The sequence below is a fragment of the Aethalodelphis obliquidens genome, unplaced genomic scaffold (genome assembly GCF_003676395.1).
Source record: "Aethalodelphis obliquidens isolate GAN/ISIS:26980383/991018 unplaced genomic scaffold, ASM367639v1 scaffold4, whole genome shotgun sequence".
Lineage (NCBI taxonomy): Eukaryota > Metazoa > Chordata > Mammalia > Artiodactyla > Delphinidae > Aethalodelphis > Aethalodelphis obliquidens.
The window spans coordinates 61631282-61646657 of NW_020837948.1; the positions used below are offsets into that span (position 1 = coordinate 61631282).

General features: G+C 39.4%; 1 protein-coding gene across 3 annotated transcripts in view; it reads right to left on the reverse strand.

Moving 5' to 3' along the window:
* MCCC2 (methylcrotonyl-CoA carboxylase subunit 2) overlaps positions 1-15376 on the reverse strand; it is a 62024-nt gene that overhangs the window by 45692 nt on the left and 956 nt on the right. The window contains exons 2-6 of one of the 3 annotated variants that reach the window (XM_027100886.1): positions 12610-12676; positions 5938-6008; positions 5095-5179; positions 2804-2905; positions 525-652 (exon numbers count right to left, since the gene is read on the reverse strand). In XM_027100886.1, the coding sequence (XP_026956687.1) occupies positions 525-652; positions 2804-2905; positions 5095-5179; positions 5938-5962 (340 nt within the window). In that variant the 5' untranslated portion in view covers positions 5963-6008; positions 12610-12676. Of the gene's footprint in view, positions 1-524; positions 653-2803; positions 2906-5094; positions 5180-5937; positions 6009-12609; positions 12677-15376 lie in introns of those variants that run through there. The other 2 variants (XM_027100887.1, XM_027100885.1) reach the window with 2 other exon arrangements.

The following is a 15376-nucleotide window of genomic DNA, read 5'->3' on the forward strand; positions in this document are numbered from 1 at the left end:
GGTTTTTATAAAATTCTTTTAATGGAAAAAATTTTAATTCCCTGGAAGACTGTAAAAAGCACCTGGAACAGTTTTTTGCTTAAAAAAATTAAAAGTTTTGGGAAGATGGAATTATGAAGTTGCCTGAAAAATGGCAGAAGGTAGTGGAACAAAATGGTGAATACATTGTTCAATAAAGTTCTTGGTGAAAATGAAAAATGTCTTTTATTTTTACTCAAAAACCAAAGGAACTTTTTGGCCCACCCAATATATAGAAGAAAAAAACACCACTCATGTAGAGAAAAAAATGGCAAACCCCAAAATACTGTCAGGGATTCTTCCTCAGTGATGTTATTATGGGTAGTGCTTGTTTACTTTTTCTCCCAGAGTTTTTAGCAAAGAATGTGCATCTCTTTTGTAATTATAAGAGAAGCCAACAGTTTTTTAAAAATATCCATTGATAACGTCATATATATATAGTCTTCTAAACAATCTTATTATTTTTCTAGCTAATAACAGTTTATTTTACAATTCTCGTGACTTGCCCAAGTAAATGCAGGGGAGCCTGTTTTGCATTGCAATTTCTTGTGCCCGTAAGTGTTTCTTCACAGTCACCGGGTAGTAGGTACCTCCTTTGACAGTGGCATCATTGGCAACAATAATGCATTCTACTCTGAAAGGCAGAAATTTCATCGGAAAGAGAACGTGAGAGAGTTCTTCAAAGTAAAGACCAATTGCATCTCATTACAAGACACTCCCAATACAGCCTGGCAATTTCTAGTACATATCCCCAGGGACAGCCATTAGTAGACAATCTTATGATATAAAAGTTTTAATCACTGTTCACATATTTATTTATATAAAATGAATCACTTTTAATAAGTTTACAAACTCTAACTTGATTTTTAAAGAATCATCACCCCATACTAGTAGAGGAAAACTAACAACCTAAGCCACATTTTGTAATGGTTCTTTGAAGGAAGGGGTCCTAACAAGATAATACAAGATAATACAACAACAAGGAATCCAAGTCTCAGGGTGAGAAAATCCCACATGGTAAACCTTTAAAATTTCCTTTTAGGAAGGTAATTTTCAAAAAGGAAAACTGATCCATCAAAAGTATTTATTTTTCATATTTTCTTCATGTCACTGCCATATGCTTTTCTATAAAACTAAAAGAAGTTTAAAGTACAACACTTATCTTGCTTAAAGGAACAATAGGTACAAACTTTAAAATAGTAGTCTGAAAGCATATACTATAATGAGACATTAGTGGTGCCCTTTCTCACCAAAACCAGCCTGTCAGGTACCATGGCTCACAAGTAACACGCAGGAAGCAGGGAAGTGAATGAAGAGGGCCAGTAAGGGAGCCTGCTTTGTATTGCCAGGAAACCCAAAGATCAGAGGCTCACTTGAAACTGGAGAGAAGAACAGTGTGGTCTTTACAAAATTTAATCTTTATATTTATGATGTTTTTGTTACCTCACTTTATATTCTCTAGAATTCTAAAAAGAAACTTATTGAATCCTTGCTGAAAATGAAGTAGAGAACAGCAACTGAGCACACAGCCTCAGGTAGTGTTGTACTTCTTTTATTAGGGTATGTGGCTCCTCTCCTTTGAGCATCAATTTTATTCACTAGGTTATATATAAAGCCTTTTCCCACATTATAATTAACATTTTATAGAGTGGGATGTACATTTCTAATGACTTTAACATTGAACAAACTAGACTTCAAAAGGAATTTAGGCTTTGGCGGGTGCTGGGCCATACCCCCCACACCTCCAGAGTATGGTCACTCCTCCGTCCTGGGGATGCTGCACTAGAAAAGCTTAAGAAGCTCTGGTACAGGAAAGAGCCCAGACTATGAAGTCAGACAAAGCTAGGCTGAAATTCTGACTCTGCCACTTGCTATATATACGACCTTGGACAAGAGACATAACCACTTTTACTTGTCTTTTTAAAAGGTCACAGACATGTTACAGAATGAGAAATAAAATTAGTCCACAAAAATACTGTATTAGACATCTATTGGTTTTGCCTACCCAGCATCTATTATTTTGGCAACAAAACTAAACTTTCTTTCAGAAACTGCCCTTTCTCTATTTTTGATCCCTGAGGTTCTAGCGGGACTGACTCCAAAGCCCATCTTCAGATGTGAGCACAAGGACCAGGCCTTTCTACTCAGCGTCCACGCCGTGGGCTGAGCAATGGGCTCTGGTCCCAGGCCTTCACCCTCAGGAGCTCTCAGCCCACTGCAGCTGCTAAGCTTAGAGCGCAGAAGCTGGGGATGCCTGTGGCCAGCTCGGCCTGCCTAGGAACAAAACCAAAACCCAGCCTGTGACCTGGTAACACCGTTTGTGCTCCTCGACCCAGCTAGGCCCAGACTCATCAGTTAAGAGAGTCAATAAATTCTTTTTTGGTTTTAACTAGTTTGCACATCTATCATCTGCCAGAGAAAGAGTGCTGACCATATTCAACCATATGATTATGTAAGAAAGGTCAATTTCAATTACTATGAAGTACTACTTTAGACCTTTTAAACGAGTGAATTCTTTTTCAGTCATACTATCCAACACTAGAGCAGCTCTAGTGGAAAGATAAAATCAGTCTTGCCCTGGCCCTTGCCTCCATGGAATCTCAACAGCTAAAATGCACACACTCCATAGATGAATCTAACACATGTCTGGGTAGGAAGCCTCAGTCCTAAATAATATCACGAGCATAAAACTCACATGCTCACATGCAGAGCAGTGAGTGCTGGACACCCTGCCTCTTCGGCCTGCTTCCTGAACCACATGGCTGAGTGCGGGCAGAATACTCACCCTGACACTCTCCCAATGCCTGTAATAATGCCACCGGCAGGGACCTCCTCATCACCATACAACTGGTAACCGGCAAACTGGGATAATTCCAGGAATGGAGACCTGAACGGAAGAAAAGATGTTGCTTGAATTAATGTCGTTTTTCAAAAAATCATATTTAAACAGTTAACACGTGGAAAAGGAAATTTTCTTCTTTAATGGGGCAATGTTTCAAATATGCGTGTTGGACATAAAATCTACAAAAAGAATGTCAAAAACAAAATCTAGGGGACTTCCCTGGTGGCGCAGTGGCTAAGAATCCGACTGCCAATGCAGGGGACACGGGTTCAAGCCCTGGTCCAGGAAGATCCCACATGCCGCGGAGCCACTAAACCTGTGTGCCACAACTACTGAGCCTGCGCTCTAGAGCTCACAAGCCACAATTACGGAAGCCAGTGCGCCACAACTACTGAAGCCCGCGTGTCTAGAGCCTGTGCTCCACAACAAGAGAAGCCACCGCAGTGAGAAGCCCACGCACCACAACAAAGAGTAGCCCCCGCTCGCCGCAACTAGAGAAAACCCACGTGCAGCAATGAAGACCCAATGCAGCCAAAAATAAAGAAATAAAATAAATTTAAAAGAAAAAAAAAATCTAGTGTGACCACCCTGGGGATTTATACAGTATAGCCATACAAAGGAACACTAGGTTCTTATTTTTAAAGATGTTGTACAGATGTGTTTATTAATATAGAAAGAAAATAGCACCTAACACTTACGTAGCACCTACCACATGCCAGCCTCTCTCCTAGGAGCTTCAGAAACACTAACTCATTCATTCCTCAGAACTACCTCCTGATATGGACCCTATTATGATCCCCACTGACTGATGAGGAAACTGAAACACAGAGATTAGGTCAGTTGTCTAAGGTCACACAACTACTAGTAAGTGGCAGAGCTGGGTTTTAATAAGCTCCGTAATAAGGGACCAGGCTCTTAACCACTGTATTATTGTCACTTAAATGTTCAGGATACACTGGGGGGATGGGGGACAGGGGTGGGCAGGGAGTTATAAAACACCACATTTAGTATGATTCCATTTTTCTTTAAAAAAAAAAAAGTGATTCACATTTGCATAAAAACAGTGTAGAAGGATACACACTAGGTGTTAGCGGTGTTTGTCTCCAGGTTGGGCGTCTGTGTGCATGTCCCCCGAAACAATACTTTTGAGCCTTCATTTCTCTCTCTAACTGGTCTTTTTTTTTTTTTTATGATTTATTTATTTGTTTGTTTATTTATTTATTTATTTTGCTGCGCTGGGTCTTAGTTGCAGCATGTGGGATCTAAGTTCCCTGACCGGGCCCCTGCACTGGCAGCCCAGAGTCTTAGCCACTGCACCACCAGGGAAGTCCGTCTCTCTAACTGGTCTTGGTGCTTCCACCCTCAAGGCCCACAGTCTACTCACAAGACAACAGCCAGAATAACTTTTTAAAACCTAAGTCAGATAAGTCCTACAAAATCTCCCCATTTCTGTCAGAGTAAAAGCCCAAACTCTTACACTGGCCTACAAAACCCTTACCAAAATCACGCATCTCCTGCTACTCCCCCGTGTATTCCCACCACCCCACCACCTTCCAGTCCCTTCCATATCACCATCTGTGACCTGTCCCCACTGCAGAACCTTCGCACTGAACACTCCCCTCCGCCTGCAACGCTCTCTCTCCCCAGATATTCAGAGCCCATCTCTCTTCACTCCTTCCAATCTTTGCTCAAATGTCACCACCTCAATGAGGCCTATTCTAACCACCTCATTTGAAACTACAACTTGACCTTCATCTTTCTCTCCCGTACGCTGGTCTTTTCTTTTTCCCATGACATTTATCACCTTCTAACATACTATATAATTTATGACACTTATCGTTTATTTTCTATCTCCTCCTGCTACAATGTAAATTCCAGTAGGGCAAGGAACTTTGTCTATTTTGTTCAGTGATGTGTCACTAGCACCTAGAACAGCACCTGACACACAGTAGCCTCGCAATAAACATCTGTTGTTGAATCTTATGATAAGAACCAGAATTTAAAATCATTTATTTATAAAACTATCTAAGATGGGAATTCCCTGGCGGTCCAGTGGTTAGGACTCTGCACTGTAACTGCCGAGGGCCTGGGTTCAATCCCTGGTCGGGGAACTAAGATCCTACGAGCCACATGGCACGGCAAAAAAACAAAACAAAACAAAAACAAAAAAAACTGTCTAAGAAAGCACCATGGAATAGAGAACACCCTGAGCCAGCACTTGGGTATGTACCAACCCTGGGTCTATAAGATTGTCAACTCTTTCTCTTGGTAACAGTTTTCCTCTTGATATGTGACGTGCTCGGGCTTTCTCACCACCTCCTGTGATAAAAAATATGATTCGATTAGATGAATTCATTATAAGGTCTCCATTTAACTTAATATCAGAAAAACATATAACACTTAATCCAAAATATGGTACTTTTTAAAAAATTTAACATATCCTGTGAAAAACAGCTAATTTTTCAGATCATTGAAACTGGCATTTTTAAAAATCAATCTATCCCTGAGCCCACAGTATATTATACATTTTCTAAATTCAGTAGTAATTACTTAAGGAAATAATGCAGTACTTTTCTCTGCATCTCATACATTGCAAATACTGTCTCATCTCCACCACACTTATTACACCTACTATAAATACTAGCACTGTCCTATATGCTATGTGAAATTTGAAAAGTTCCTAACTTCATTTGTACCAGGTAAAAAGCATTATTTTAGAAATGATTTCCATAATAAGCACAAAAAAACTTAGCTAAAGGTGCTATTTTTAGGCCCACAAATAGGAGAGAGTTGAACACCTTATATAGCAATTTAAAAGTCCCCCTTTGTTAGTATCCTGAATCAGAGATGATCTTCCGTGTTTCCTGACATTGCTCCAGACTAAAGGAAATTACAATAATTGAAGAGTCCGCTGGGGTAACCAACCCAGTGAGGCTGCTTGAGGTGAGGGGTACACCAAACCTCACCCAGCCTGAGAACGGCTGGGTTCGGTACCTGGGGAATATCCACAACCCACTCTCAGCAAACCACGGTAAATAATCAGAACAGATGATAAAATTGTACCTTAATATATTTACCTTCACTGTTGCCCAAGAATTCCATCTTAATATACTCCTTGTCTACTGAAATGTTCAGCTGTTGAAGAAAGCTATTTGTTTTTTAGGTGAGAAAATAAGTTCATACAGATTTCAAACAAGCCTCCAAGTAGCACAACATTATTTTCAAATCAGGACTTTCCTATGTCTAAGGGGATTTTTTTTTTTTCTGAAAAGGTAGAGGGTATATTTTTAAGACTAAATCTGCCTTAAGGTAACCAAGAAAATCGTAACATGCATCTAATCTTTTAAAATGAAAATTATTCTGGGAGGGAAAGCCTTACAAGATAGTATGAATTAAATCAAACAGCTTTCCTCTTTTCTCCAGAGTGTCCTACTGAGGTGTGTATAGTTATAGGAGAGAAGGAGGACGAGAGAGTGACAAAGGGCAGAGGAAACTTCTGAGAGTGACACATTCATCGTCTTGATTGTGGTGACGGTTTCACGGATGTATACATATATCAAAACTCATCAAACTGTAAGCTTTAAATAATGCAGCTTACGGTATATCAATTATACCTTAATAAAGCTGTTTAAAAGTTAAGTATTAAAGAAAAATAAACCTAAGACACTGCAAAGAAGACCAGGCTTGGGTGAGGGTCTTTGGAGAGTTTGGCGACATAAGCGTCCACTAAGGGGATAGCAGGAAAAAGCATGGCAGGGGAGGGTGGGATGAAAAAGAGATAAGAAAACATATCTGTGTTTTGTTTTGTTTTGTTAGTACTTAGAGCAACACTATTCTTAATTCTGCCTAGAGCTTCACTTTGCTATTCCGAGCACCTAGTGAATTCTGTTTTTATTAGGAAAAACCAGAAAGAGTGCTATCCTTGATACAGATTCTCAGGTCACAGAATTCAGCTCCTCTGGCATTTAAACTGGCCTAGGATATGTGGACCACCACAAAAAGACAGAATGTCACAGCACCTTAGTTTTCCAAGGATTACTCTTAAAAGATTTTGCTTTAACTATCTCCACTCTCACAGACTCAGAGCCAGAAAAGCCTGATGTTTTCCTTCTATCTCATTTACCACATTGCACTGATTCTAAAACACACATTTTGTTCACATTTTAACATCCCTAAAATCAGGAAGCATTTTACAGTTTATAGCATCTTTTCATCTCTGTCACCAGGGGGCAGTCGCGACATAGCTGTCTGCCTCTGGGTGCATAGCTCAAATGTCTAACTGTGGTCACTTCAACGGTGCTATATGCATTGCTGGAACTACCTGCATGCAGTTTAACTTGAATTTTCAAATGTTTTCAAAAACTACACAAGCCTTAAACAACAAGGTCCTACTGTATAGCACAGGGAACTATATTTAATATCCTGTAATAAATTGTAATTGAAGAGAATATGAAAAATGTATATATATATGTATAACTGAATCACTTTGCTGTACAGCAGAAATTAACATGACATGTAAATCAACTATACTTCAGTAAAATAAATTTTTAAAAAAACTACACAAGCCTTATCTTAAGGTCATTAAAAGACCCCTTTTCAACCACCAAAAACTACTTGTGTTTTTCTATATCAATAAAGTTATTACCCAGTTTTAGAAAAACTAAGCACTTCTGAATCTATCAAAACACTTAGAGCCCTTCAGTTAACTTGTGTTAATCAAAGTACTTAGTTCTGGCTACCACGAATAACACAGCTGGGATAATCCTTGTTCCACCTACAGAAATGACTAAGCCACTCCTAGCAATCCTACATGCTCCAACAAGAACCAAAGGGGATAGCAAAGACGGTGCCCTGAGAAATCTGAAACAAAGGTAGCAGTGAGGCAGAAAGAAAGGAAAAGACAAAAAGGAGGACAAGAGTCCACTCATTATTGTCAACCTTTTTATTTATCACAAGTTCTATCAAATGAAAACTTCAAGGATTAACTTTCAAAGCAACCTGAAACACTGTCACTCCTTCTTATCTGAAAATTACTTAGGAAATCTTACGAATTTTAAAGTCAGGATGGGGCTTCCCTGGTGGCACAGTGGTTAAGAATCTGCCTGCCAGTGCAGGGGACGTGGGTTCGAGCCCTGGTCCGGGAAGATCCCACATGCCGCGGAGCAACTAAGCCCATGTGCCACAACTACTAAGCCCATGTGCCTAGAGCCCGCGCTCCGCAACAAGAGAAGCCACCACAATGAGAAGCCCACACACCGCAACAAAGAGTAGCCCCTGCTCGCCGCAACTAGAGAAAGTCCACATGCAGCAAAGAAGATCCAATGCAAACAAAAATAAATAAATAAAATAAATAAATTTAGTTTTAAAATAAATAAATAAATAAAAGTCAGGATGTCTACACAGGTGGCCAACAGGCACATGAAAAGACGCTCAACATCGTTAATTATATATTAGAGAAATGCAAATCAAAACTACAATGAGGTGCCACCTCACGTCAGTCAGAATGGCCATCATTAAAAAGTCTACAGACAACAAATGCCAGAGAGGGTGTGGAGAAAAGGGAGCCCTCCTACACTGTTGGTGGGAATGTAAACTGGTGCAGCCACTGTGGAAAACAGTATGGAGGTTCCTCAAAAAACTAAAAATAGAGTTGCCATATGATCCAGCAATCCCACTCCTGGGCATATATCTGGACAAAATATATATATACACACACAATGCAATACTACTCAGCCATAAAAAAGAATGAAATAATGCCATTTGCAGCAACATGGATGACCTAGAGATTATCACACTAAGTGAAGTAAATCAGAAAGACAAATACCACATATTAATCTAAAATACGATAAAAACGAACTTATCTACGAACAGAAACAGATTCACAGACACGGAGAACAGACTTGTGGTTGCCGAGGGAGGAGGGGGTTGGAGAGGAATGGGTTGGGAGTTTGGGATTAGCAGATACAAACTATTACATATAGGATGGATAAACAATAAGGTCCTATTGTATAGCACAGGAAACTATATTTAATATCCTGTGATAAACCATAATGGAAAAGAATATGAAAAAGAATGTGTGTATATATATACATATATATATGCATAACTGAATCACTGCTATACAGCAGAAATTAACACAACATTGTAAATCAACAATACTTGAATAATATAATTTTTTTAATGTGTTTAGAGGTATTACTGATAGGTGATATTTTGTTCTTTTCTTCTTTATACTTTTCTCTATTTTCCAAAATTTCTATAAGTATAATATATATATTATATAACATAAGCATATATTACTTTTAAATTATACATATCTGTGTAATATCCATTTTCCTGGCATAACAGTACTAGTCCCAGGCAACACTATGAAGAAGGCTTTGTCCTTTCCTGGCTTCCCTCCCAAGGAGCCCTGCTCAGTCGTCTTCCCCTTTAGAGACCAGAGCGTCAGATGATCAGAACCTGCCATCCCCAGCAGATGCTCAGTGCTGGAGGACTCTACCACCTCTTATTCAAACCCTCTAGTCTTAATACCCAAAGGGAATGATCAATTCATCAATTCTGCTCCCTAACAAAACATACTTTCATCTCAACAAGGGTTTTGGTTCTTTTTCAGGAGACAAGACCTTATTCCAAGATGGCTTCTAGTCATCATTCTAGTCATCATTCTGAAAAGCCTACCAGCAGGATATTTTGCCTCTCGAATCATACCCAGTAGACAAAAACTCATGTCATTTTTTAACACCATTTCCTCACACTTAGCACAGGGGTTCGAGAGCTACCTGGTCAAAAAGGATGGCAAATATCCACTACCCCTGTTTTCACAAGTCACCCTCCTATTTACACCCCTCTCTCCCTAGAGAGAAATTAGGGTCGTCTGGGGACAGTGTAATTGACATCTTTGCTTTTTGACTGCGTGCTTTCCTTTCCCCTTTTCCTGAAAACAGTACTGCCACCACCATGAAGTTCCAGGAGCTGCCAGCCACAGTACACTTTAGCCCTGGTGGACATGGGTCCGGGCTGGCACCATTAAGTACTATATCCCCCTGGATACAGTGGCTGGGCCAAAGAATGAACATGGGACCCAAGTGAACCCATCAAAGTTTTCCAAATCGGAGATGAAAGGATAACTAGATCTTTCCTTCAGATTGTAAACTGTAAGAATGCAATCCCTGACCTACCAGCGACATAGTTCCCCAACTCACAGAGAAGCCAGAGAGAATGCAGTCCACACATATATACACATCCTGAAATGAGAGAAGATGGGCAGAGACAGTGAGTCCTGTTGGGGCTGGAGCCCCCCGCTTCATTCAGCACTTTCTTTCCATGGTTTGGTTGTTGGTTTCTGGATTAAACAAGTTTGATTTGGATTTTTGTGACTTAAATCCAAAGGAACTGAATACAGCCACCATCAAAACAATATTCTTCATATATTACAAATACCTAACTTAGAAGGAGCTACATGAAGTTTACGCTCTTCACTTTTTTTTTTTTTTTTAATTCTCCCCTGCACTGTCATAGATCATAGATAGAATGGGAGCAATTACTGCCATCTGAATGAGGTCTTTGCTTCAACTGGTCCCACACTGAGTTGCATATCTATTTGTTCATGTCATGGTAACTTTTACAGGATTTAATTGATTTTGACCCTAAACTACTATAGTACAAAAGACAGAGATCAAGATATTCCAAATGGATGTAATTTCTGGTCTTTTCAATTAATTTTGATTAATCTATTAAGTCAAAAGAAGACAGCAATGTGTGCTTGGAATGAATAATGCCTATAATTCACAGACCCACTCCTAAGTCTCAAGTTAGGAATGAGGTACTGAAAATTTACTAGAGGGATTAAATAACTGGACCAAAGTTGCTTAATTATTAGAGTAACCAGTCCAGACTTCCACTCTCAAAATTCTACAAAGGACCAAAATACTGAGCTTATTTCTTCCCTAACACCTACACAAGTGAATATACAACTTTGGATGGTCTTTCTGTTCATCTGCCATTAATTAATTACCTTGCCTCCATCCTTAAAATCCTCAGAGGAGAAAAATATAAAAAACATTTTTATTTAAACTAAAGAGAAATCTATCAAGGTTTTGCTAAATTATTTCACTAATGACTTCTACTGAAAGTCTGTCCTCTGAGTGTGATAAGATTATACCCAGGAATGAAACAATACCCTTAAACCACAGGTTTACAGATAAAATAGATTCTTTATGAGGACATTGGGGAGAATTCTTTTTAAATGAAGGCTGTAAAATTCATATAGTTCCTTCTCAGTTAGGTACTTGTAATATATTAAGACTCTTACTTTGGACATGGCCAATAGTTTCAAGTCACATAGCCTTCTAAATTGTCATATATACCAATAAGGGCACAATGGAATGTGATGTGGTACTTGTTTATACATTAATATTTTATATTCCTCCCTATGATGCAATTTCTTCCAAGCAAAAAAATGTCTATTATGTCCACAATTTAAAAATAAAAAATGACAATTTACAAAGTTTTTAGGATATCTCATTTATTTAATTAGCAATAAACCCAGATAGAAATTATTTCCAAATTACATGACACAGCAGAAAATTCACAATTACGCAAAATGTAGTATGTAGTATGAATATGACTAATGAACAGAAAATGGTTTAGTTGCTTCAAGTGAAACAAAAATTTCAGTGTGATGCTGTGGCTGAAATAAAAACCTTAAGAAGAAATAGTTTTAAAAATGGATGAGGGAGTTCTCTGGTGGTCTAGTGGTTAGGATTTGGTGCTTTTACTGCCGTGGCCCAGGTTCAATCCCAAACTTGTTTAATCCAGTAGATTTGGGGGAAATCTACTTTCTCCCAAATAATGGCAGTGCTATAAGAGCAGAAAATCTGGCCAAGTAATAGGAAAAAATAAGATGTCTGCATGCCAACAAATGCGTATTTTTTTTAAATTAAAGTATAGTTGATTTATATTATTGTGTTAGTTTCAGGTGTACAGCAAAGTGATTCAGTTTTATATCTTTTTTTCAGATTATTTTCCATTATCAGTTATCACAAGATAGTGAATATTGTTCCCTGTGTTATGCAGTAAATTCTTGTTGCTTATCTATTTTACGTATAGTAATTTGTATCTGTTAATCCCATACTCCTAATTTATCTCTCCCCCCTTCCCTTTCCCCTTTGGTAACCACAAGTTTGTTTCCTATGTGTGTGTGTTTCTGTTTTGTATATAGATTCATTTGCATTATTTTTTAGATTCCACATATAAGTGATATCATATAATATTTGTCTTTCTCTTCCTGACTTACTTCACTTAGTATGATATTCTCTAGGTCCATCCATGTTGCTACAAATGGCAATATTCCCTTCTTTTTTATGGCTGAGTATACACCCATATATTTATGTGGATATATATACCATATCTTAAACCAAATCTGGGTTGTTTCCATGTCTTGGCTCTTGTTAATAGTGCTGCTATGAACACTGGGGTACACTGTATCTTTCTGAATTAGAGTTTTCATCTTTTCCAGATATACGCCTAGGAGTGGAATTGCTGGATCATATGGTAGCTCTCTTTTCAGTTTTTTAAGGACCTCCATACTGTGTTCCGTAGTGGCTGCCTCAATTTACATTCCCACCAACAGCAAATGCACAGTCTTGAAGAGTCAAAAGCCTGATGCTACTAGTTTTTCCTAAAATGAATAATTATAAGGCACATCTTAATTAAAAGCACAAACTGAAGAATAAATGAGTGCTTACCCAGTCTGATGTTCTGTGCTCGTTCACGGAGCTGATTTACTAGTGCTTTCATCTGCTCGTAGTTTTCCTAAAACAGAAGCAAAGAAAAACAGGGAGAGTATTATAGGAAAGCAATGATTTTTTTTACCATAATAAGGGTTAAGGAGAACAGCATTACATGCCAACCCCATGTGGCCTCCACACTGGGCCACTTTGCCACCTGTGTGGCCTCTGTGCTGGGCCAACTCCAACGTGTAAAAAAGATTAATTTATGCCTCTCTGTCTTTGCTCAAGCTCTTCTGCACTACCACCCCCCTCTCTGGTCCATCTATCCAAATCTCACCCCCCTTTTAAAGCCTAACTGATGTTCCATCTCATCTCCAACAAAATTTCTGGCTACTCCCATTCATTTTAACAACTTCCTTCCTTACACATCTACAGAACTTAATTGATCTCTAGTATTTGTTTTCTTTTGTCAATGAATATAAGCCCTTTGAGGGTTAGAATGCCATCTTATTTTTTCTGTCCCCTCAACCACTATCGTGAGGAGATTCCAACCAATGCAGAAATACTTGTTTTACACTTACTGACAAATTACAGTAATTACTTACTTACAGTAAGTAATTAAAAACAAAGCCCAGGGGGAAAATGGATCCTATTTTAAAAAGGAACAGGGGGGAATTCCCAGGTGGTCCAGGGGTTAGGATTCTGGGCTTTCACTGCCAATGGCATGGGTTCAATCCCTGGTTGGGGAACTAGGATCCCATAAGCCACATGGCACGGCCAAAAAATAAAAAAATAAAATAATCCCAGCCTCCTTTTTCAGACAAGTGTGGCCATGTGACTAAACTCTAACCAATGAGATATAAGCAGAAGTTGTTAGGTATGACTTCTAGAAAGGCTCCTTAAAAAAAAGGACAAGAAGGTGAGGGTGCCCTTCTACCTATTCACCCTTTCTCCTCCTTTGCACATGGAACTCAGACACAATAGCTGGAGCTTAAGCAGCCATATTAGACCATAAGGTAAACTGTACTACTTATTTTAAATTCTTCCTTCCCTCCCATCCTAGCCAAGGTTCACTGTGAGATTATACTTCCCTACCCCACAGTCTCTGAATCTGTCCGTATTACTTGCTTTGATGAGTGGAATGTGGGCAAAAGTGACAGTGTACCAATTGCAAGAAGAGGCTTTAAGAAGGACAAAGTGTTTCCATGCTCTCCTCTTTGTGCCCCAGCCTTCCATTACGAGAGGAGCATCCCACAGCAGCCACTGCCCCTTCATTCTGGGTCCTGGAATAATAAACAAGTAGAGCAGACCTGAATCTACTACAGTCCTAGAGCAGAACTGCCACAACCAACCCATAGATCCAAGCACAAAAAATAAATACTTGTTCTTTTGAACACTGAGATCTTGGGATTGGTTGCTACTCAGCATTACTGAAGCAAAATCTGGCTAATACAGTAATTAGTCCAAGGTCACTCAGCTAACAAGTAGTAGAATTAGGATTTAAACCAAAATCCACCAACTCCAGAAACTCACTCTTAAAGCAACATGCTACAATGTCTCTTCTGCCCACTGAAAGGGCCACTGTTGACACTTTAGCACATTTCCACCAGGTCTTTTTCCCCCTATGGAAATATGTTGCTTGTTAGCTTTTAAACATACATGAAATACTAAGCCAGTGCTTTTTCCACCACAGCACAGCTACTTTCTTATTCTAATTACTGGTGCACAGACTGAACCAGAACATAAAACATTTTACATAGAGAAAGAAGTTATAATCTCAGGCTCACACTCCCTAACCCCTAGCTAGCAGCCACCATCAAATACATCAGCCAAGACCTGACTTCAAAAAGATGGCAGAGCAGGAAGCTCCAGGCCCTTATTCCCCCACAGAGACATCACAAAACAACCCAAAACTGGCTAAAGTAACCTTACAGGAGCTCTGGAAAACACTCAGAGGTCTACAGCAACCAAGAGAACACCCAGCCAAGAAGCCACATTCAGAATGGTGGGAAACCCATTCTCCACACTGCAGCCACACTGATTATTCTACCATGTCCATAGGATCATGCCACTTCTCTACTTAAACATCTTAGCAGACAGACTGCAAAATGAAATCTAAATGTGGCTTCTACACATGGCTTCCCTCCTCTACCTGGCTGCATAAGCAATCCCATCTACTCCATGAATTCGTCACCCTGGCCGGGACTTCCAAGTTCTCACTCCCACTAACCACTTTCATAACTTGGTACCTATGTTCTCATAACTCCTTTAGTTTGTATAATCTTGCCTCCCATTCTCCATCCTGAACCTGGCCAGTTCTTACCCAACTCAAGATCCAACTCACTCACTGCCTCCTATGTGCAACCACCTTTTTTAAGCTTTAGACATCACTCATCACAATGCATTGCTTTCTTGTCGTCTCCCCCACAAAATTATGATTCCATTCCTACACATCTATTCCAAATATCTAAAATAGTGGCTAGACCACAGTAACCACTTAATGTTTCTGAATTAAACATTCTCTCCTGATCCCAGGACATCTAAAGACTTTTGGAAGTCTCCCATTGGATACTGTTTCTGCCTCAGCCTGCTGATTTCCTTTCAATCAAAATCTCCTTGTTTTCCCAAAGGCAGGAATTGTTTAAAATGTGTTCTCTGAGGGAACTTCCTGGCGGTCCAGTGGTTAAGCCTCTGAGCTTCCAATGCAGGGGGTGCGGGTTCGATCCCTGGTCGGGGAACTAAGATCCCACCTGCCGCAGCAGCGCAGCCAGAAAAAGTCTTC